Genomic DNA, 22,463 nt, shown 5'->3' with positions numbered 1-22,463 from the left:
AAACACATTGATGTGAGATACCACTGGATTCGTGATGTGTTAGATTCGAAATTGTTACAACTCGAAAAGGTTCACACAGATGATAATATTTCAGATATGTTGACAAAGACTTTGTCGAAGGACAAACATTTGAAGTGTCGAACTTTAGCGGGTATGGTTGATGTCTCCACCTAAGTCGGTAGGGGGAGAATTGTTGGGATATACCTCCTTATTGGAGTGTGGGACCCAGTTGATTTATTAAAAGAGATTTAATTTGGCTTGGTTTAGTATAATATATTTTTATATATTATATTTGAAGAGACCCAATTCAATTTGGATACAATTAGGACTTGTTTTTAAAACCCAAGATTCAATATATATATATATATATTGTTTATTTTCATAGGAGATTTTTTGGTACGGCTTTCACAAAGTTTTTCCAAACTTTTCGAATTCGGGATTCGTGCCCATGAATTCACCTTTGGTGATTTTTGGTTAAGAGTAGTAGTGCCTTAATTGATTTGTTTTTCCCGAAGTTGAGAAACGCAGCAGCAAACATTGATTTGTGTGGGTGCGCAGCGGTTAATTTTGACTTTGTGTGGAAGTTGATTTGGTTCGTTATTTTGACTTTCTTCAACTCTGATTCTGAAGATTTTGGTTCTTTTATTTGGTGAGGTCTTTCCTCTTTATTTATTTGTGATTATTTGGAATTCACCTAAGGGTGGTTTTGTGAGACCATTAGTGTCTCGTTTGTAATCGTTTGGAACTTATTTGATTGATAGTGAAATCGGATTTCGATCCCGTGGACGTACCTCACATTGAGGGAACCACGTAAAAATTCTTGTGTTACCTTTGATTTAATTTTTTCACATTAATTTTTATTCCCATTGATTGATTTACTTGTGGGGAATCATTGATTTTCCCTAACAAGTTGTTGGTCAATGATTCTGAGAAGCATAAAAGTCGTAGGAAAATAATCAATCCCACAAAAAGAATATATATAATCTCTTAACGTCGAATGTGTGAAGAGGTGTTTTTGTGAGAGTTTTTTATGCAAATATGGTGCACTTTTGACAAGTGAAAAATTATGTTTGTAATTTGTTTACTAAGCCTCCGTTTGAGAAGTGGGTTGGTTTTTTTATTTTTTTGATTTTTTTGACTATTTTAGTTTGAGCTAAAAAGTTTAGTTTGGGAACGGCTTTTTAGCTTTTTAACTTTTTTGACTTTTTTTGTGAGAGAAGAATATAATGATTATGAGTTAGATGTGATATTTTATTTTTTGTGGCTAAAATAACTTATTTTATCTTTTATGGCTAAAATAGCCAAAAAAGTCCCGTTTAGCTCTTGCCAAACGGAGCCTAAAAAGGCTAGGTTAACTTTTTCTTTTTCTTTTTCTTTTTCTTTTTTGAAGTAGGGAGTCATTTGACAAATTTAAAAAAATTACATATAAAATTATAATTATATTCTTTATATTTTTTTTATATTTACATAGATAAAAATATAAATTTTTTATATTGGGTGGGGTAATTTAGTTATTTTATTGTGATGTGATATTATAAATAACTATTAATCAAAAAATTCAAAAGTAACTTTTTATTAATTTTTCAAATCATTTTTCTAAAAAAATCAAAACTTGATTAAAAGTTAAAAATTAATTTTTAATCATTTTTTCAAATAATAATGCTTGAGACCACTAATTAGAGCTACCATAATGATGTGGCATTGGGTCTCACCCATTATCACAATATATTTTTTTTTTCACCTCACCAGTGATGGATTTATAGCTCATTATTTAGAGCTCTAAATCATTATTGTTTTTCAAAATACCCATAGTACGACTAAAAAGACATAAATTAGAACTTTTGTTATTTGACTAATTAGTCTAAAGCCTAAAAAAAATAAAATAAAAAAATAAAAAAATCCAACTTTTATTAAGAAATGTGATTTGTATTTGAGATTAATATAACGTGTTTAAAATTCGTACACCAATAAATTTAAATTATACATTAATATTTTTGAGTAAAATTTTGAATTTATAACATAATTGTTTAGTCAAATTAAGCAGGAGGAAGAATACTTGTATGAGATGTTGACACTCTTCTCCATTGGCAAACAAAGCCCATGGGTGCTTTTTTGTTATTTGGAAAATGCTAGTAATATAATTGATAGAAATATTGGGACCTTTAGGATTACTATTGTTATTTATTTATTTATTTAGCTCCGGTTTGGTAAATATTTTAGACTAAATAATTATATATGGACAAAAAAAAAAGTCAAAAAATAAAAAAGTCAATAAAAAAATTTGTCATTCCAAAGCCAAAAAGTCAAATAAAAAAACCAAACAAATAAAAAAATCTCAAACTAAAAAAATTAAAAAAATTAATTAAAAAAATCATTGCCAAACAAACCTTATTGGAGCATGAGTAAGTCTTCTTTTTTCTAATTTAGCAATTAAAACAAATACATGGTAGAAGCAATCACCTACCAATGTTAGGCTTTCTTTGAATATTTGATTATTTACAGGGGAAAAAAATAAAAATAAAAGACAGTTGAACTATTTTAAAAAAAAAAATCACTAATTATTTTCTTTAATCTCTTTACAAATTCAAAATTCAAACCAAACTCTTCAAAATTTACTGAATCTACCAACTTAGACACTTTCCATAAAAAATCAATATTTTCACTGTGACTAAAAATTTTAAACGGCAAACAAAAGTTTGTTTTTCATTGTCCAGTGCATATCAATTTGTTTTGCTTGCTGTAAATCTATGGGTGTGTTTGATTAGACGGATTGAATAAAAAGGATTAAAATTCGTCGGATTTGAATCCTCTGACTGTAAATCTTCTAAACTATTTAGTTGAATTAGATGTGTATCATGTGTTTATTTTCTCATGGAATTAGATGTCTGAAAATGACTATTTTTAGTGAATCCAATGTTTGGTTAGACTAGATAAGATAAATGAGTAAAAGACTATTTTACCCTTTTTCAATTGTTTACTAATGCTGTGTTTGGTTAGGGGTTTTGAGGAGGGATTTGGAAAGGGAAATAGAAAAGGTAGGTGAAATGTGAATAAAGTATGTTTATATTTCACATAGTTTCGCACACCTTTTCATTTTCTCTTTCTAAATCCCTTCCCAAATCCTCCAACCAAACACAGCATAAGTAACAGCAATATTAATAATATCTTTAATATTTTAATTATTTTTAGCTAGATTAAATAAAAATTTATTTATTTTATTTATACACAATTAAATAAATTTATTTTTTTAAAATTAAATAAATAAAATATCAATAAAAATACATGTTATTTTTTTAATTAAAATAATGAAATTAAATAAAACATCTATTAAAATTTAAATACCAAACCAAACCAAGCCTTAAGTCTCATCAAATGGAGTCGGCTATATGAATCCTTCTTCTCCACACGGCTCTAACAAAGGCCATTTCATTAGTCAAATTAAGTAGATTCATATCTCTATTTACAACGCTAACCAATGTTAATTTAGGCCAACCCCGTCCCCTAACACTTCCATCTATCATTACAGCATCACATTTCTTTATTACTGCCTCTTTGTTGGTCTCTCTTGAATATGACCAAACCATCTTAATCGATTCTCTCTCAACTTATCTTCTATCGGTGCTACTCTTACCTATTCCTGAATACACTCATTTCTAATTCTGTCTTGGCTAGTCTTACCACACATCCACCTTAGCATCCTCATCTCAGCGACACTCATCTTGTCTACATGTTGTTTCTTGGTTGCCCAACACTCCGTCCCATACAACATTGTTGGTCTAATAGCCATTCTGTAGAACTTACATTTTAGTCTAGTAGGTATTCATTTATCACACAATACCCCAGACGCACTTCTCCACTTACACTATCCCGCCTTAATCCTATGGGCCACATCCGCTTCAATCTTCCCTGCTGTTGTGATAATCGACTTTAAATAACGAAAATGGTTATTTTTAAGCAATTCTTGGTTTTCGATTTCCACTTCTCCTCTGCTTTCGTTGTTACTGTTACTAAATTTGCACTCTATGTACTCCGTCTTAGTTCTGCTTATCCGAAATCCTTTAGATTCAAGAGTTTTTCTCCAAATTTCCAATTTTGTGTTAACTCCTTCTCTAGTCTCATCTACTAGCACGATATCGTCTGCAAAAAGCATACACCATGGCACATCATCCTGAATATTTCTCGTCAACTCATCCATAACTAAAGCAAAAAGATAAGGACTTAAGGTAGATCATTGGTGTAACCCTACAGTCATAGAAAATTTATTTGTCTCTCCAGCAAATGACTAATAGTGGTCGTCGCCCCTTCATATATGTCCCTAATCACATCAATGTAACATTTTGTCACCCCTTTCTTCTCTTCTAACACCCACCATATTATATCACGGAACACTCTATCATATGTTTTCTCAAAGTCGATAAACACCATATAAATGTCTCTTTTCTTTTCTCTATACTTTTCTATTACTCTCTTTAAACGATAGATCGCTTCTATTATTGACCTGCCAGGCATAAACCCAAATTGATTCACTGACACCTCTGTTATATCTCGCAATTGGCGTTCCATCACATTCTCCCACACTTTTATTATATGATAAATTAGCTTGATTCCTCTATAGTTATTACAATTTTGGATATCATTTTTATTTTTACAGATTGGCACTAAAATACTCTTGCTCTACTTATCTGGCATATTCCTAGTCAATAAAATTTTGCTAAATAACTTAGTCAACCAAGCAACTCCTTTTTTATCCAAACACTTCCAAGCCTCAGTAGAGATATCATCAGGTCCTAAAGTTTTATCAGATTTCATCTTCTTAAGTGCAATCTCTACTTCAAAGTTCCTAATTCTACAATAGAACCTATACTCTTGGTTTATCGTATTACTGACTATTTCTTCCCCTATTGTCGTACCTCCACGTTCCTCATTTAATAGTTTCTCAAAATAATTCTTCCATCTTTTCTTAATCTCTTTATCTTTTACCAATACCTTAGAATCTCTATCCTTGATGCACTTAACTTGATTAAAATCTCTTATTTTCTTCTTCCGTATCTTCGCAAGTTTGTAAACCCTCTTATCTCCCTCCTCACTATCTAGTCTAGTGTATAGGTTATCACAAGCTTTCAACTAGACCTCTCTCAGTACTTTTTTGACCTCCTTATTAGCCAATCTATAACTCCTAAGTTTTTCCTCAATTCTGTCATTCTGTCACTTTTTAAAACATTTTCTTTTTGCCTTAAATAATAGAGGGTCAAAATGATCATTTCATTACTTAGGCCTCATTTACGAACAGACTAATTTAGTAACTTTTTTGCTATTTGACTGAAATATAAGCTAAAAAAAATTAGTATGTTTAGAATGACTTTTTGATTTTTTATGAAAAGATGTGCAAAAAGTAAAGAGAAAAAAAAAATCTTTAACTTTTTAATATGGATAGTTGACTTTTTAACTTTTTTAGTAACTTTTTGACTTTTTAGCTAAACAAGATTGTCCCCAAACGAGGCCTTAATCCCAATAGTAAATAATCCCCCCCCCCCCTCCTCCCCTCCCCTCCCCTCCCCTCCCCTCTTAGGATACAATAGTCCCTCATATGAGAGATATGGAGTCCGGCCGGATTCTATGTCCGGCAGATTAAAAAAAAAACAAACAATAAACATCTCCCTCATTCGAATAAGCAATCCGAACAATGAATAATACCCCCCAAAACACACCCTATGATCCATGAATTTACAAAACAATCACCAGTATATAATAACAAACATACAGTTGTCGAGCTCAGTACCGTGATTGCATCATTCTTTTCACTTCCGTAGTAAATAATTTAAAAACAGAGTTAATTCATAGGTGGGACACTCAAGCAGATCCACTTGACAAAAGATCACAAAGCAAGCTTCAAAGGTGTTCCAAATCATACACAGCTACATATCTAGGGCACAGCCCAAAACGAATTTGATACCTGCTTTTCCTATGAATCAGTCAACAATGATTCATGACAACACAAGATTGTAGTTAGAAGAGAAGATCATAGATAAGAAACACAGCAATGAGTCTGAACTCAATGCCAACTGATACTGTCTCTCCTTGACAAAAGATCACAAAGCAAGCTTCAAAGGTGTTCCAAATCATACACAGCTACATATCTAGGGCACAGCCCAAAACGAATTTGATACCTGCTTTTCCTATGAATCATTCATAGGTGGGACACTCAAGCAGATCCACTTGACAAAAGATCACAAAGCAAGCTTCAAAGGTGTTCCAAATCATACACAGCTACATATCTAGGGCACAGCCCAAAACGAATTTGATACCTGCTTTTCCTATGAATCAGTCAACAATGATTCATGACAACACAAGATTGTAGTTAGAAGAGAAGATCATAGATAAGAAACACAGCAATGAGTCTGAAATTCATCGCTTATCAAGCTTATCAAGGAGAGACAGTATCAGTTGGCATTGAGTTCACATGCACAAAGTATTAACTTACAATTAGTAAACACAAATAAGCAAGATCATGCTATTCATTTACAAATACCAGTGCCTAATTAATATCAACCAAAGCCTTCACCTTAGCTATGGTTTTCAGAATCTTCTTTTTTTTTTTTTTTTTTTTTAAATTTTTATTTCCTCAACCTTTTCATTGTTTGGGCATTCCCTTTGAAAAAAGAGATTCCTGTAAGCTACTTCCCAAACAACTAATGATGGGGGAGATGCTCTATTATTACACTTTATCGTCATGGAACCACCACCTAGTCTCCTTGGGAGATCTGCCATTTCCACAGTTCTTTACATAGCGATCATTATCTTCTGGCCGTTGCTGCACACAAAGGTCAAAATCAACAAGATTTAAGCCTCAAATGCTTTTAGGTGGAGACAATTCAAGGAAGAGAACAGTAGATATATCAGGGAATACTTGCAATTCGCCAAAACAAGGATATTTGAAAATTTTCGGAGTTTATGCTGTGGTGAATAATAAGCTAGAACATAGAGCAAAATAGAAGACTGGGACATTAAATCCCTTAATTTAAAATCAGAAAAGACCTTCATGGTTGAGCTTGATAGCATGGAGAGAATGCTGATACAGATAGAACTAACAGTCATGGCTGGGGACCAAGAATCATACAAGATATCTACAAAACAACATGAGCCAATGTATATTAAGTTTCAGTAATCTGGAGAATACAGATGCAAATTTAAGATATGATAATATGCCCAGCAACTTATATGATTATGGTCAATTGCTATACAAATGTAAAGAGAATATAAAAGTTTTGCATTTGTATATAGCAAAATCTAATATGAGAATCTGGGTATACCTTATCTGTATAAACTACATTGTATGGTCCTTATCAATCTAGGCTTTGGTTGTTAGTTGGAGTTTTGTGCCTGGTTATACTTCTTTCGCTTTGTAGTTTAGGCAGTTAGGTTGTTGATCTTGTAACAACCAGGGGAACACCCCTTGTAAAGTACAGTTTCTTGTTTTATATTATGACTTAATTACCCAGAAAAAAAATGTACACCACTCTAGAGGCCTTTGCATCTCATATGAACAGAAGTCAATAGTAACCAATTGTGAAGGCAATAAGAATCACTGTGTTTGGTTTGAGTTTTCTGGATTAAGTTTTTTGAAAATTAAGTTTTTTGATTTTCGTGTTTTTTTGTTTTTAGTGAATATTTTTAAAATTTTAAACATTTTTTTTACTTTTTTAGATGCACCTTACTTAGATGTGTCTAAAAAGTAAAAAAATTGTGAAAAAATATTTTAAAAAATTAAGAAATACATAAAAATACAAAAAATGTACTAAATTCTTGTATTTTTTTTGTATTTTTGATATTTAGTGAATTTTTAAAAGATTTTTTTTACAATTTTTTTACTTTTTAGGTGTATTTATGTTAGGTATGTCTAAAAAGTAAAAAATTTGCGTAAAATATTAAAAAAATTCAGTAAAAACAAAAAAACACGGAAAATAAGAGTGTAGAATTTTCTGAAAACTGTTTTTAAAATATGGGAACCAAGCAAAGTGAATGAAATTATGGAGGAATGCAACAATAATTCCAGTTCATTCCATACAAGCCATAATGTATTATGATTTCCTTTTTTAAAAGAAAAATACTATAAACTGATGCGGAATATAAGAAGCTCAACGAAGAGTAAATTTAAAAAAGCTGGTTTCAACGAGAAATCGATAGGAACCATACATAATCATGTTTCTAATATTATGATTATTTTTATGTTTCTAGGATTTTTAGGCGAAGGGCATTTTGGTAATTTTATATTTGCCTACATGGGTTGTAGGGGTCGCCCATGAGTCGTCTTGTGAGTCAAGTTATTTAATTAGTCTTTGCTTTTGTTTCTTATTTAGTCTTAAATTAGTTTTGGAAGTCAAAGATATTTTGGTAGTTTCCTATTTTAGTTCTAACTGGTTTAAGAAGTTTCTTAGTCTATATAAAGCCATGTAATGCCTCTAATTCAATAGAGTTGATATTTTATAAAAAGTTAAAAGAGCTTTGAAACTTCTTTATTGATTGTGTGATGCAATCAAACCTTAGGTGTGATGCCTATGGAATCTTGGTGTGATCCCTAGACCTATCTTCTTCTTCTTCTCCTTTCTTCTTTTCTTTTATTTCTTCCTTAAATTTCAGCACTTCCACAGCCTAATTACTGCTCACGGATACTGTTCACAGCACCCATAACAGCCCCTGTTTTGTTCTCTTTCATCCGGTTTATTAATCCTAAACCTAGTTCATTCCATTCATTAATTGAAATCCTAAAATTCCTATTGATTTTCAGCTTTAAGCAACCATAAAAACTCACAGAAAGTCTGTTTTACAGTCCTCACAGCGCTGTCCGTATTTGTCCTACATCATAAACCCTTCATACAAATAACACTGTAATACTAAATAAATAAACAACAAATAACATTGTAACCATTCGATAATGGGCATATTCAAAATTCCACAAGACATTATTAATCTAGTTGGTGGGAGGTTGCAACACTAAAATCAAAGGCAGACCCCAGGCCAGCCCAACACCATTGGGGGCCAAAATGAACATCTCAAATGAAAATTTTCATATTTAAATGTTAATTTACATATATTTTTTCACACTATAAAATTTAGGGCAAGTTATATCACATGGTCCATATAGTTTCTTTTGAGTTTCAATTTGGTCCACCTATTTTTGATTGTGTCAGGTTTGTCTTCTAATTGTCACGTTGTGTCAAATAGGTCCAATCAAATCAATAACATATATCAAAATTTTGGATGGAAGAGTAGCCATGTGCCTCATGTGGTCACTATAGAGAGCATTTTAGACATTCCACCCACCCACCAACCGCTATTGACAATCCATATCCCTGAACACCAAACCATTATATTCGATGATGGGAGTGGAAGATGATTGGGATGTTAACTAAATTGAGACATGGAGAGATTTTATATACACGCACATATATGTATATATACATACAAATATCGGTTTCTGAATCACAGTCTCTCTCTCTATCCTCCCACAACCTATGAAATCCATGGCATGAGTTACCATCTTCATCCTTTCGTACAGCCTCTTGCAGTATCATGAAACCCAAATCGATTTACCTCTTAAGCTCCCAACCATGGATGAAGCACTAGATACAAAACCTTCTTTTACCAAAGATGATAATGGATTTGTATATACATGTGATAAAGGAGAAACTTTGGGGAAGAAAGGTTTATGGCTGGTTAGGGGTCGGGTGTTCAGTATTGGTGGCTGGGCCGTTGGGTTCGGTGTTGGCAAGGTGGGGTGGCAGGGAGAGGGCTTGCAGTAGTGGAGAAGAGGGAGGGAGGAAAAGGTGGTGGTTGGCTTAGGAGAGAATGGGAGGCAGAGAGAGAGGAGGGCGAATGATTTAGATTCTCATTTTTGTCCTTAAAATTGGGGGAAATAGAAGAGTCTGTAGCACAGCTACAAAAAAGTCCGATGCATTGCATGTGGTCATTTTTTGTAAAAAATTCCAATGCTCGTTAAATGTGAATAATTAAAGGTCAAATGTATTGCAATTGAAATGACATAACCAAATTGAAACTCGGGAAAACTACAATCACCATTAATGAAATTTGCCCTGAAATTTATTATATAAAACTCATTTTTCCAAACACTTCTATTCTTGCCATCTATAGTATTGAGGAAGTTTAAACAATGAGAGTTTATTTTGTTGACCTTTTAAATAAGATTATTTTTATTGGACTTTTGGGCAATGAATATTTATTATTCATCGTTTATTATTAAGAGCCAATGGACAAGAAGAAGGGGGCTTCTATTTTGTTAACCTTTGAATTAGGAAGTATTTTTTATAGGCCTTCGGATAATGAGTTTTTTTAATTGGTGATGTGCCTTAGAATAAGGAGGGTTTATCATTTTCCTAGGCTTTTAGACCAGGCCAAACCAAACCAAACCAAACCTTATGTCCCAATCCGTTTTCCTAGGATTTTAGACATGGAAGATTTTTTTTAGTGTCTTCAAAGATAAAAGAGAGTACAATTTTGAAACCTTGAAAAAATTGGCAGCCTTATTCTATTCTATTCTATTCATTTTTTTTTTTTTTTAATTATAGAAGTAAGCAATTCCAGACATGAGGGTTAGTCCAAAGGTTAAGTATCTGTTTGCCTTTTAGTTTCCGACAGCCTTTAATGGAGCTGGTTTAACTTTCCAAGGCCTATGTTAAAAGTGTAAAGGCCTTGAGTTTTCTTGCTTTTTGTAAGAACTCCATTTTTTTATAGGTCATGCTAAAGTAGCCCATTGGGTTGTTTGCCACTAAGAATAGAAATAATGCCAAAATATTTGAAATTCCAATGCACATTTTACATATCCCTATAAACTTTTACAATTTACCATACAATTTTCATACAAATTTATACACATTTTTTAATGCGTACATCGACACAAATGACCATCTATTGGGCTGTCATTAGCATTTTTCTTAGGGAGGTGCATCCAAGACTTCTAAATATATATATACATGTATGTATATATGCCTAGCAAACAAGTTTAAGTCTCATTTTCAGGGAGGAGAAAAAAAAAACAAAAAGATATAAATACACATAACCAACATAAAGAAAGAATTAAGCCACCAATCTCAGAAAATATTGCTACTATTATGATATTCATTTTGAAACAATGATGCAAGAGCATCCAATTGTTATGAATCCTGATCCACACAAGTATAGTTAATAATTAAGAACTTAAATGAAATACAACCACCAACTATGAATTTCAAAGGTCATCATATTTGCATATGCTATGTCATGCATAGTTCAAACTAACATGTCCCTTACATATTTGTGACAAGTGGCAACAATGAAATTCACAATGACATTTAACCCAAAAACTTTTAGAAGACATTAGACAAGCAGCAAATTAGAAATTTTTAATTTTTGTAGATGAGATATTAATTGGAAAACCAATAAAAACACTTGAGAATCTCAAAGAATACCAAGCAACCAAAATCCAACGAAACACCTTCAAGATTACCTAAGCAAATGTGACCGTTGCTGTAGATATGAGGGTGCAGAGGAGCTGGTTGCAGAAATATAACCTGCTTCCACCCCGTCATACAAATAAAAAAAACAAACCAAAATGACGAAATTTGACGAAACATTTGACGAAATTTGCCACACCTGTGGAGCGTCCATGGGATAATGTTCAGGAAAATCGACCTGAAGCTGGTAAGTTTCATTAGCATAGAGAGTTCCCTGAGCTCCATTCACTTCAATTACCCAACTTTGCATCAAAATCGCAATCAAATACATAAATTACAAACTATTAAAAATAAAAATAAAAAACTAAATTTAACAGATAAAATTATATATTCCAAAACAAATTAAAATCAGAATTTCAAGATTTTCATAGAAAACAAACAGAGGCGAAGAGGAATTAAAGAAAAGGAAACCCTAGGAGAGGCAGACCTTTGAAGATTATCGGTGGCCCTGTGTTTGAATCCAGAGGGAGGGTTGACCTGCCACTCTTCCAGCTCCTTCTGGAGTCGATTCGAAGCGATCTTGCTTAGAACCTAAAAAACACAAACCCACAAGAATATCAAAAAACAAACAAGAATTTAGAATTGAAAATGAGAGAGAGAGAGAGAGAGAGAGACCTTGCGAGAAGTGGCGGAGGAGCTCGTCATGGCTTTTTCCATCGGCGACGGCGGAGGAGAGAGGCGGTGGTGGTGTTGTCGACGAACAAATGTCGCAGAGAAAATTGATCATTTCATCTTGGTTTTTGTTTTTTAGATAGCGTAAAACAGAATTAATGGAGAGAGCTCATAGGCAACTTTTCGAATACTACTATATCTTAATTACTAATTAGTATTATAAGAGGTGATGGGACATAATTTTAAATTTTTTTTATATTTGTAATTTGTATAATAAGTGAAATTAATAACATAATATTAATTAATGTATTAATATATACATTAATTAATACATGTAGTACTACTTCAACTTTTAACGTGGACAAAGCATCACTTTAAGAAAATATTTTAATATATAGTGAATGGCTTCTCTCCGATTCACGATCAGATTAGAAGGTATTGTTGGGCTTGTGGAGGCTCATCACTGGTTCCGTTTCGATAATTTGAATCGTTCAATATGTAAAAATTGTCGAGTGTTAAATGTCTGTAAAATATCACGGTGATCGGATATCGATAGCTATGTGATCAAATCAGATTTTTGTAAGCCGTTTATTTTTCACCGTCAATTTTTTTTATACAAAACTGATTTGATCACATAGTTATGGAAATAGATCAAAGTAAATTTTTAAAAGCATATAGTACTCAACGAATTCTATACATTGAACAATTTTGATTATCGAAACGAAACTCGTAATGAGCCTTTATAAGCCTAACAACACCTTTCAATCTGTGATTGGATAGGAGGGAAGTCATTCCCAATATGAAATAGGATCGATCATCTCTCAATTAAAAAAAATATTTCTTTTATAAAAATTTTTTCTTTGGAAAATGTTGGTGCAATTATTGGTTGCCATCGGCATGCTCATGTGTAAAATAAATTTATTAAATATGAACTTAGACAGTCATGTTTAGATTCGTTGGGTTTATATTTTGATATGAAAAAAATTAATTTTTAATATAATAATTATAATTTTTTTATTTTATCATATTTATTTTTCAAAACCCGACGATAAATGTGTATTTTGAAAAGCACAGATGTCCACTTCCGAAAGTTTTGTGCCAATGAGTCCAAAAACAACATTTTCTGTCTAAAAGGTTGTCTATATGTTTATTTCTTTAAGTGTAATATATTAGGCCAAATATTCTTTATCTGTTCAAATATTATTTGTCTCTATATATGTTATTTATCTATTTAATTATTTGTCCAAATATCACCTATATAAATATTCTTTATTTGTTCAAATATTCTTTATCTGTATACATGTTACTTATCTATCTAATTATTTGTTCAAATGTCACCTATATGTCCTCGTGTCACCTATTTATTCATTTATTTGCCCGATGTCACCTATTTATCCACTTTACTGCCACCCTACCAACCACCAGCCATCGACGACTTTTCCAACTAATTTTTGAACGACTTTTCAACGTGTGTCCTTATCACCAAAAAATATTAAACTTTAGACGAAATAATATATGACCACATAGGTATGGATTTTTCACCAATTTATCTATTTTTAAAATAGACCATCTATTTTTTGAAAATAAATAGGCTAAAATAAAAAGGCTACTATTATCGAATCGATAATGATATATACAGAGGGTCTTATAAAATGAATTGTTTGAATAATTGAAATAGGACCGGTAATAAGTCTCATAAGCCCGAGCATAACAATGAGATAAGCCCAAACATTATTTTATTTGAAGTTTACTTTAGTCACAACTCTTCTTCAAACATGTTGAATCCAAAAATTACGAGAATTATAAGAAAATAATAAAATTCTCCCTCAAAGTGTTTATAATATATCACAATTGTTTTGCCCCAAGACTTACAAGCTTATTTATAGTAGGATTAATCCTAATTCAACTTAAAAAATAAACTAATAAAGATAAAACTTGCTAATTAAGCCTAAATCAAATAAAATTAAGACATAAGTGCTCACATGAATGTCATTGTAGCATAGTATAAGAAGAATTTTGCATGACAAATTATGGTCTTCCTCCTCCAACTTTCACTCAAATTTTACTTCTTTATTTTTTTATCAATAAATATGAGAGTAATTATAAATATGAAAAATATTTACATCATCAAAAATACCATAAGTAATAACAACTTTCTCTTAAATTTTATTTTAATTTCTCATGTTTTAACTTTTACTCAAATTACAAATGTTAAGTTGATGTGAGGACCACTTTAAAACATAAATTCAAGTGTAGGATTTAATTGTTACAATTAGAAAAAGGAGAGATCAAGATAAAATTTGGGCGAAATGCAGAATTCATTGTTGGAAAAATGGTGTTTTATAAGGCTTATTTTGGGCCAACTTTGAGCCCAAAATGAAGTGGGCCCCAAACGTCTTTTGGGATGGGTCCGAAAAGGTGACGTGTTCCTTGCCGCGTGGTAAGTCACACGGTGAAAACGGTTCGTCAAAACCATTTATGAGTGAATGGGAACTTGACGTCGTTTTCGAGTTCATGGAATGGACATTTAAAGATTTAAATGTAGTTTTCCTTTTAAATGGGTTGTCCCACATTGAAACTTTAAGAGAGTTTATTTGTATATATAAGCTCTAGACTACAACACTTGGGTTGGGCCCCAAGGGGCACCCCAAGTTTGTAGAAGAGAGGAGTTATGGACAAAGTGAAACTTAGCCCAAACCACTACACGCGCGCGCGCCACCACCGTCCAGGCGCGGTTGTGGGTCGGCTCTAATGTTAATTTTTTGGACAAAATTCATTTGAATTTTTACCAAAAACATTCTTGCAGGAAAATTTAATTTCTGAACCAAAATAAATTCAAATTTGAATTTTTTTTTCTGTCCAAATATTACCTCTTCCAGTCCATTATTTCTGAATAGATTAATCAGTTCAAACAGGTCTCAAAATCTGTTGCACCCGAACAGATTCAAACTGTCCAGAACAAATTTAACTGCTGTGCAGTTATCTGTTATAACTACCAGATCTGTTTGATTTTCAAACAGCATCTGTTCAATTCAAACTAGTACATGTTCGGGTTTATTTATTCTAGACTTGTTCCAGCAGATTTTGGTTGATCAAAACATCTAATAAATTTTGTCCAGACAGGTTTTTTGATCTGTTGAAATTCTGGACAGATTCATAATCTGCACAGTTGCAGATCTGTCCAGTTTCCATACTAAATCTGTTTCATGAGTTTAGCATCTGTTGAAGTTACAGTAACATACCTGTTCGGACAACCTTTGTATGCCTATATATACCAACATTTCCAGCAGTATTCTATGGAAAAAACAGTCTGAAATTAATTCCTTTGTGCTGTCCAACTTTTATCTTTGGTGCATTATTCTTCAAATTAGTTTTAGAATAAATTTCAGAGAGTTAGAACAGAGGTTTGGTTCGCCGTACAATTTGTCTTGAGTGCTACTACAAATTGGTTAAGATCATTGTATACTGGGAGATAGACGCCACATAACCGTAAGCACCGTAGTGGGGCGAACCTGTCTTAAGGACAGAGTGTCACACACTCGACTTGGTCTTTTATTTTTAATTTGGTTCGATAAATAAATTCTGTAAATTTTATTTTATTTTGTTTGAATTAGTTTCAATTAATTTTATTTACACAGAAGATTGTTCCAACATTCATCCTATATTTAATTATAAAATTAATATAAATTACAATATTTTCTTCAGATTTGGAACATGATAAGTTGTAAATCTTTTTGTATATGAGATTTGACAAATCATTAAAATGAATTGTTTAAAATATTTTATAATTTAATTTTGACATTATTACATTATATTAATAAAGATGCTCTAGAGAAATAGGAATATTTGCTATATTCCAATTACTTCTACAGCTAGCACCCAAGCAAACATGCACCATAAGAATAACATATTTTGGATGAAGAATTATGCAATACACCTTTTTTTTTTTTTTTTTGGTTACATCAGAAAATAAAAATAAAAAAACCACTCGGGACTAGGCCCATTTCCCAGATAGTCCTATCATGTCTACAACAAGTAGACTTTGAATTTCAATCGATGGTTCATTCACCACCATCATGTCTTCAGGTTGTTGAGCTCCAAATTTTGCCAGGGCATCAGCACAAAGATTTCCTTCCTTCCAAACATGTTGGACAGTGCATTGGCAACCTCGGAGTAGAATCCAAGCATTTTTAACCAGATTCAGGAATGGGCAATGGTCGCCTATGTCCTCGTTCATTAGTTCCACCACCTGCATTACATCTGTTTCAATATGATTGTGAATCCCTTATACAGAGCCCATAATTTAGCTTCAAGGCTTGTTCCTAGTTGTAAGCAGCCATAGTAGCCACACATCCAAGCTCCACGCTCGTTTCTGATCAGCCCACCAAAGCCTCCATCTCCACTGAGTTTTCTGCTGCCATCTGTGTTGAGTTTCAGTCTTCTTACAGGAGGTAAACACCAGCTGATAAGTCTATATGAAGGTCTGGGTTGTGGTACAAGTTGGAGGAATGCTTGGTGGATTTCTCTAGAGTTATCAAAAATGAATTAAGCATTCTCTTGGTGGCTAACAGATTTTCCTTCAAAAATAAAACCATTTCTGTTTTTCCAAATCTTCCACAAAGCCACCACAAAAATATAAGGGGAACTTACCAATAAGTCTCATATACAAAGTTCAAAACTCATCTAATCCAAAAATAAAATACTTGCACCAACTAGTCCTATATATATATATTTTAATTGTTACTAAAAAATTCTATATATATTTTTTAATTTATAGACGTTGTTACATCCTACTACCGTCGGACTTCCGTTAGACGGTCACCAGAGACTTGCCAGAATGTTCAACATCACTGGGAAGTCGCTAGAGTATAGCTGGAAAGTCGCCGGAGTATCGCCGGGAAGTCGCCGGAAGTTCACTGGACTGTTATGAACACCAATGGAAGTCACCAGAATATCTAGAACGTTCGCTGGACGTTAAGAATATCATTGGAGACTCACTGGAATGTCCAGAATATTGTCAAAAAAAAAGAATAAATGGAAAAATTAGAGCGAAAAAACATAGCAATATGTGCTAAATATTAATAAACTAAAAGCAAAAAAATGTAACGATAAAAAACAGCAATAATAGGAAAAACATATGTTATTTTTCAATTTTTATAGGGTTTAAACAAATAATCTCCAATATTAATCAAACTGAAAAGTAAGTTTTGAAACTATAAAATGTTACAGTTTCAAAGCAAAAATCTATTAAGTATTTATCCTTATTAATCAAACAGAAAAACATGTTATGAAACTACAAAATTTTACAGTTCTAAAGAATGTTATGAAACTGCAAAATTTTACAGTTTTAAACCATGATTCATTCCAGCATAAAAAAAAAAAAAAAAAAAATTAAAAATTGCAAAATTTTATAGTTTTCACCGCCTGTAACGAATACTCGAAAACAACTTATTTTCACAATTTGAAATTTTTTTCCCATTAAAACAGAAAAATAGACTTGTGTAACAGAGAAAAGGTAGAAAATTTGAGAAATTGAAGCAAAGAATAGATATATAGAAAGAATATTATACTCCGACAATTATTTTGGTTTAGATCAGTTGGATCTCATGTAGATCTACTCATCAGATTTGAGTAGATCTAGTCATCTTTTTCGCCGTCGATGAGGATGAAGTCACGAGTTGATGTCGATGGTTTGTGGTTGCCTATGAACCCAAATCAATGGTAATCTTTGGTCATCGGTGACTATATATTAGAAAGAGAAAGAGAATAAGAAATGTGTGATCACCGGTCGTCATCCATGACAAAGAAACTGAAAGGAAAATGCAGGGGAAAAAAAGACAGAGGAAAATGTAAAGAATGAGGCAAAAAGCAGAGAGAGAGAGAGGAAAAGTAAAACTTTTAGGTCTACTTAAAAGTTTGTTGGATTAAATAGTGTACACATATTTCAAACAGAACCTGTGGGTAATTTTCCCAAAATAGAATACCAAGAGAGTTGGTCAGTAAAATGTGCTTTGCTCTTAGCATTCCTCTTGAGCCAATCCATCCAAGGCCTCCTCAGCATATCCAAGTACCACTTTTTTTTATCAAAAACAGTAAGCCACACTTCTTTTGCCATGTAACAATCTCTAAATAAATGGTTAATATCCTCAACCCCATTGCACCTAGGGCATTGAGGGTTATTGGTTAATCCTCTTTTCAATCTCATTTGATTGGTGAGAAGCTTCCCATGAAGAATAGTCCACAGGAAGCCTTTCAGTTTTTATGGTAATATCAGTTTCCACACCCATGTGCAGCCATCCTCCTTGTTCTCATTACCCAATAACAAACTATACAGAGATGAAACAGAGAACTCACAACCAGGGAAACCCTTTCATAAGGGGGTGTCCAGTCCAGTGTTAATAGGGGGTGGAGTCCCCAAAATAAGGGCAGCTAGGGGTGAGGAAAAGTTACCTCTCACAAGGTTAACATCCAAATTCCCATCTTTTCCTACCAACTCTCTCAAATTGGTAATGTGGTTGTCATATATTATTTTTTTTAGTTATCACTAATTTTCTTATTTAGGCCTCGTTTGACAAGTGATGATTTTAGCTAAAAAGTCAAAAAGTCACTAAAAAAATTAAAAAGCCAACAATTTATACAAAAAAGTCAAAGATTTCATATTCTCTCTACTTTTTGCACATCTTTTCTTAAAAAATCAAAAAGTCATTCCAAATCTACTATTTTTTTTACCTCATATTTTAGCCAAAAAGCTAAAAAATTACTAAAATAGTATGTTCCCAAATGAGACCTTAATTATGATATTACTAGCATATCACCCATGCTATGCATGGGATAAAATAATATATTATTTAATAAAAATATAATAATTATATTTAATTTTTTTATATTATGTAAAATAAAAGTTAAATGGAAGCTAGTCAATTGGGATTTTCTTAATTGTTTAAAATTAAGAAAATCAAAAAAAATTAGTATGAGATATTGATCATAAGGCTTCTAACTAAAAATGTTATTTTGCTTATATAAATGAGAGTATAAAATTTACTTTATATAAGTGAAACAATTCCTTTTTTTTTTTTTTATTCTTTTCTCGATATAAGATTATAAAATGAAAGTTAAATGTGAGCTAGGTAATGAAGATTTTCTTAATTGTTTAAAAGTTAACAACTGTTTTGGCGAAAAGTTTATTTCGAATCAAGTAATCTTAGCCGTTTAATCTTTAATTAGGTCAATTTTTAATTTATTTCGAATCAAACAAATTTAACCAATATATTTTGATAAAACTACTAAAGTCGCAGTTAAACCAACGAATCAGTCAAACCAAAAACGGTTCACCCTATCGGCTAGGTCAAAAGACCAACCAACTTATACAAAAATTAATTAATTAAAAATTAAAAAATTTATTTTAATTTTAAAATTTAAACTGTCTTGAACTGAAATATACACAACATTACAATATTAAATGGGAGCATAAGGTTTATATAGTGAAACAACTCATTTTTCCTCATTTTCCTGATGTGGGATTGTAAAATAAAAGTTAACAATTGTTTTGACGGAAAGTTCATTTCTAATCAAGCAATCTCAATAGTTCAAATAAATCTAAACAGTATATTTTGATAAAACAGCTAAAACTGTGGTTAAACCAGTGAATCAGTCAAACCGAAAACGATTCAGCCTAATCGGCTAAGTCAAAAGACCAACCAATTTACAACAAAATTAATTTATTAAAACCGTAAAATTTACTTTATATAAGCGAAACCATAATACCATAATATTAAATGAGAGTACAAAATTCACTTTATATCAGTTAAACAACTCACTTTTTATTTATTTTCTCAATGTGATATTGTAATTATTTTAAAATTAAATATTATGAGAGTTTCAAAATCTCATACAAAATTATTTTTTAAAATCAAAATGTTTATGTGGGATTGTACAATAAAAGTTAAATGAAAACTAACTAATGAAAATTTTCTTAATTGTTTAAAATTAAGAAAATTTAAAAAAAAAATGGCATTGATTATAGGATTTCTCACTAAAAATCTTCTTTTACTTATATAAATGGGAGCATAAGATTCAATGATTCAAAATGGAGAAAAAAAAATGATATATAACATGCCAGTGTATTATTTATTTACCTTTCTTTATTTTCTTTCTCTATCCCTCTTTATATTTCTTTTTGTGTGTATCTTAATATAATTTTGCTCTTATATTTTGTGAGGGCATATGATTATTTTTTAAACCATGATAATCACCATACATAAAATCAAATTAATAATAATACAAATAATGATCAATTAACTTAAACTTATATTTAAATATACCTTTGCAATCGTACTAATTTTTAATCTTACCATTAAATAAAAATTAAGTTAGATTATAATTTTTGTTAAGATTTTAATTTAATGGTGTTTCTTTTAAATCAAAATCCTCACTTCATCACTAATATATGTTCTATTTTGCAGGTTGTTAGGGACAAGGCTCATCTCTTTGTTGAACCTTTTAAACAAGAGAGCTGCTATTAGCACCTACTTAATCTCTTTGAACCCCCCACTTCTTTGAACCCCTACCCCATTGAGTCCCATCCATTTTCTCTTTAAACCCCCGCCTTAATCCGAACTATACCTCTCTTCTTTGAACTCCTAATTTATCTTCTAATAACCCTTTTCCCACCGCCGATAGCCGTTCAAAGTCGGTCGATGACCTCCTTTTCGGCAACCTCCCCATTGCAAACCCCAAAACCTATCATCATTCTCTCTCTCTCTCTCTCTCTCTATATATATATATATATATATTAATTACAATAGAGAAGAGAATGAGAAAAATCTCTCATTCGACATCATCTTCGTCGCCACCCCACCTGAAACTTCTTCTCTATCACCGCCTCTTCTTCTTCACCCTGTCGCGAACCCTAACCCTAACCCTAACCCTAACCCTAACCCTAACCCAGTTCGTCCCTGGCGGCGGCGGGTCTCCCGACCCCTTCGTTTCTCCTCTGTAGTTCACTAACTACAAAAGCAAAATATCAGTTGAGCATTGTTCATTCAATAAAAAACCACATTTCATTGAGCAATCATTTTCAATTTCTAGCCTCAATGCTTATCGATCCAAAAAATAAAAAGCTCCGAAAGAAAAAAAAATTCAACAACACTGTGCAGACCCGAAAGATGATATAAACATATATATATATATATATATAGAGAGAGAGAGAGAGAGAGAGAGAGAGAGAGTTGATATAAACAAATGCTCACTTGGGGTTTCAATTGGTTGCAAATTTGTATGAATGCTTTGATTTTGAGCTATTGCTTTGTGTGGTTTTCTTTAAGGGTTGTTTGAGGTGTCCTAAATAAGTGTATTTTTAAAAATTTAGGACTAAAACGTTGAGGAAGAAAAGATAGTTGTTTTGGATAACTTTTTGTCTTTTTACGAAAAAATATATATTAAAATATTGTATAAAATGGAAAAATTACGTTTTTGCCCCTACATTGTAGACTCATCAGTGATAAGCGGCAGGAGGATAGTACGGCTTGGTTGAAATGGTGCATGAGGCTTCGTGGGTACTATTGGGCCGTGGGGCCTCACCACGGGTTTCATTCCAATAATCTGAACCGTTAAATGTGTAGAACTCGTTGAGTACTATATGCTTACGAAAAAATCACTTTAATCGAATATCGATAGCTATATGATCAAAACAGTTTTGTATAAAATTAATGGACAGTAAAAAATAAACGGCTGAAAAAAAAATTTGTTTTGATCACATAGTTATCCATATCCGATTAATGTGATTTTTTACAATCATATAGTACTCGACGAGTTCTACACATTCAACGGTTCAGATTATCAAAACGGGACTCGTGGTGGGCCCCTACGGGCCCAACATTACCCTCAAACTTAATGAATATATATATCTAATTTTCTTTTTTGTTCCATTGACAGACCAATACGTACTTTTTGACATCAATTCAGTACCAACACTGTCAACCCGTTGGTTTGTATTAAAATATTGTGTAAATTAATTTTTTTATATTTTTAATTTATGAATAATGATAACTTTTAAACTTTTTTAGTAACTTTTTTGACTTTTTGAATTTTTTTTGGTATGTCAAACCAGGTCCTAGTTTCCGCACATGAATGAGAGAGAATTGCAAATTTTTTGGTGAAATGAAACCCTTACAGTGGTAGCCGAAGGTGATGGAGGATTAGGGTTAGGGTTTGAGAAATTAGGATTAGGAGTTAGGAATGAGGGTAAAACTGTAACTTCATTTTAGGACAAAAATGAAAAAAAAATAGAATAAAAGAATGAAAGGTCCAAAGTAAAGAGACAGGTGCTAACAGGTTTCTTTAACT

The 22,463-nt window shown here is 32.0% G+C and overlaps 1 protein-coding gene across 1 annotated transcript; it reads right to left on the bottom strand.

The window, feature by feature from the left end:
- Window positions 1–6,352: 6,352 nt before the first annotated feature.
- LOC114315268 (putative ubiquitin-conjugating enzyme E2 16) lies at window positions 6,353–12,482 on the bottom strand. The gene is made up of 6 exons (XM_028261853.2): window positions 12,123–12,482; window positions 11,935–12,038; window positions 11,647–11,749; window positions 11,501–11,564; window positions 7,036–7,124; window positions 6,353–6,811 (listed from the first exon to the last, which is right to left on the bottom strand). Exons 1-6 carry the CDS (start codon window positions 12,162–12,164, stop codon window positions 6,716–6,718), a joined length of 498 nt encoding a protein of 165 aa, XP_028117654.1. The 5' UTR covers window positions 12,165–12,482; the 3' UTR covers window positions 6,353–6,715.
- Between the last annotated feature and the right edge of the window lie 9,981 nt (window positions 12,483–22,463).

Source organism: Camellia sinensis, chromosome 4, assembly GCF_055761805.1.
Source record: "Camellia sinensis isolate YWXY chromosome 4, ASM5576180v1, whole genome shotgun sequence".
Classification (NCBI taxonomy): domain Eukaryota; kingdom Viridiplantae; phylum Streptophyta; class Magnoliopsida; order Ericales; family Theaceae; genus Camellia; species Camellia sinensis.
This window is presented reverse-complemented; position numbering and strand designations above follow the sequence as displayed.

Coding starts and splice junctions, on each gene's coding strand:
- LOC114315268 (XM_028261853.2), bottom strand. CDS start 12,164: ATGGAAAAAGCCATGACGAGCTCCTCCGCCACTTCTCGCAAG. Junction 12,039..12,122: donor CCTCCGCCACTTCTCGCAAG/GTCTCTCTCTCT, acceptor TGTGTTTTTTAG/GTTCTAAGCAAGATCGCTTC. Junction 7,125..11,500: donor CAACGGTCACATTTGCTTAG/GTAATCTTGAAG, acceptor GTTGTTTTGTAG/ATATCTTGTATGATTCTTGG.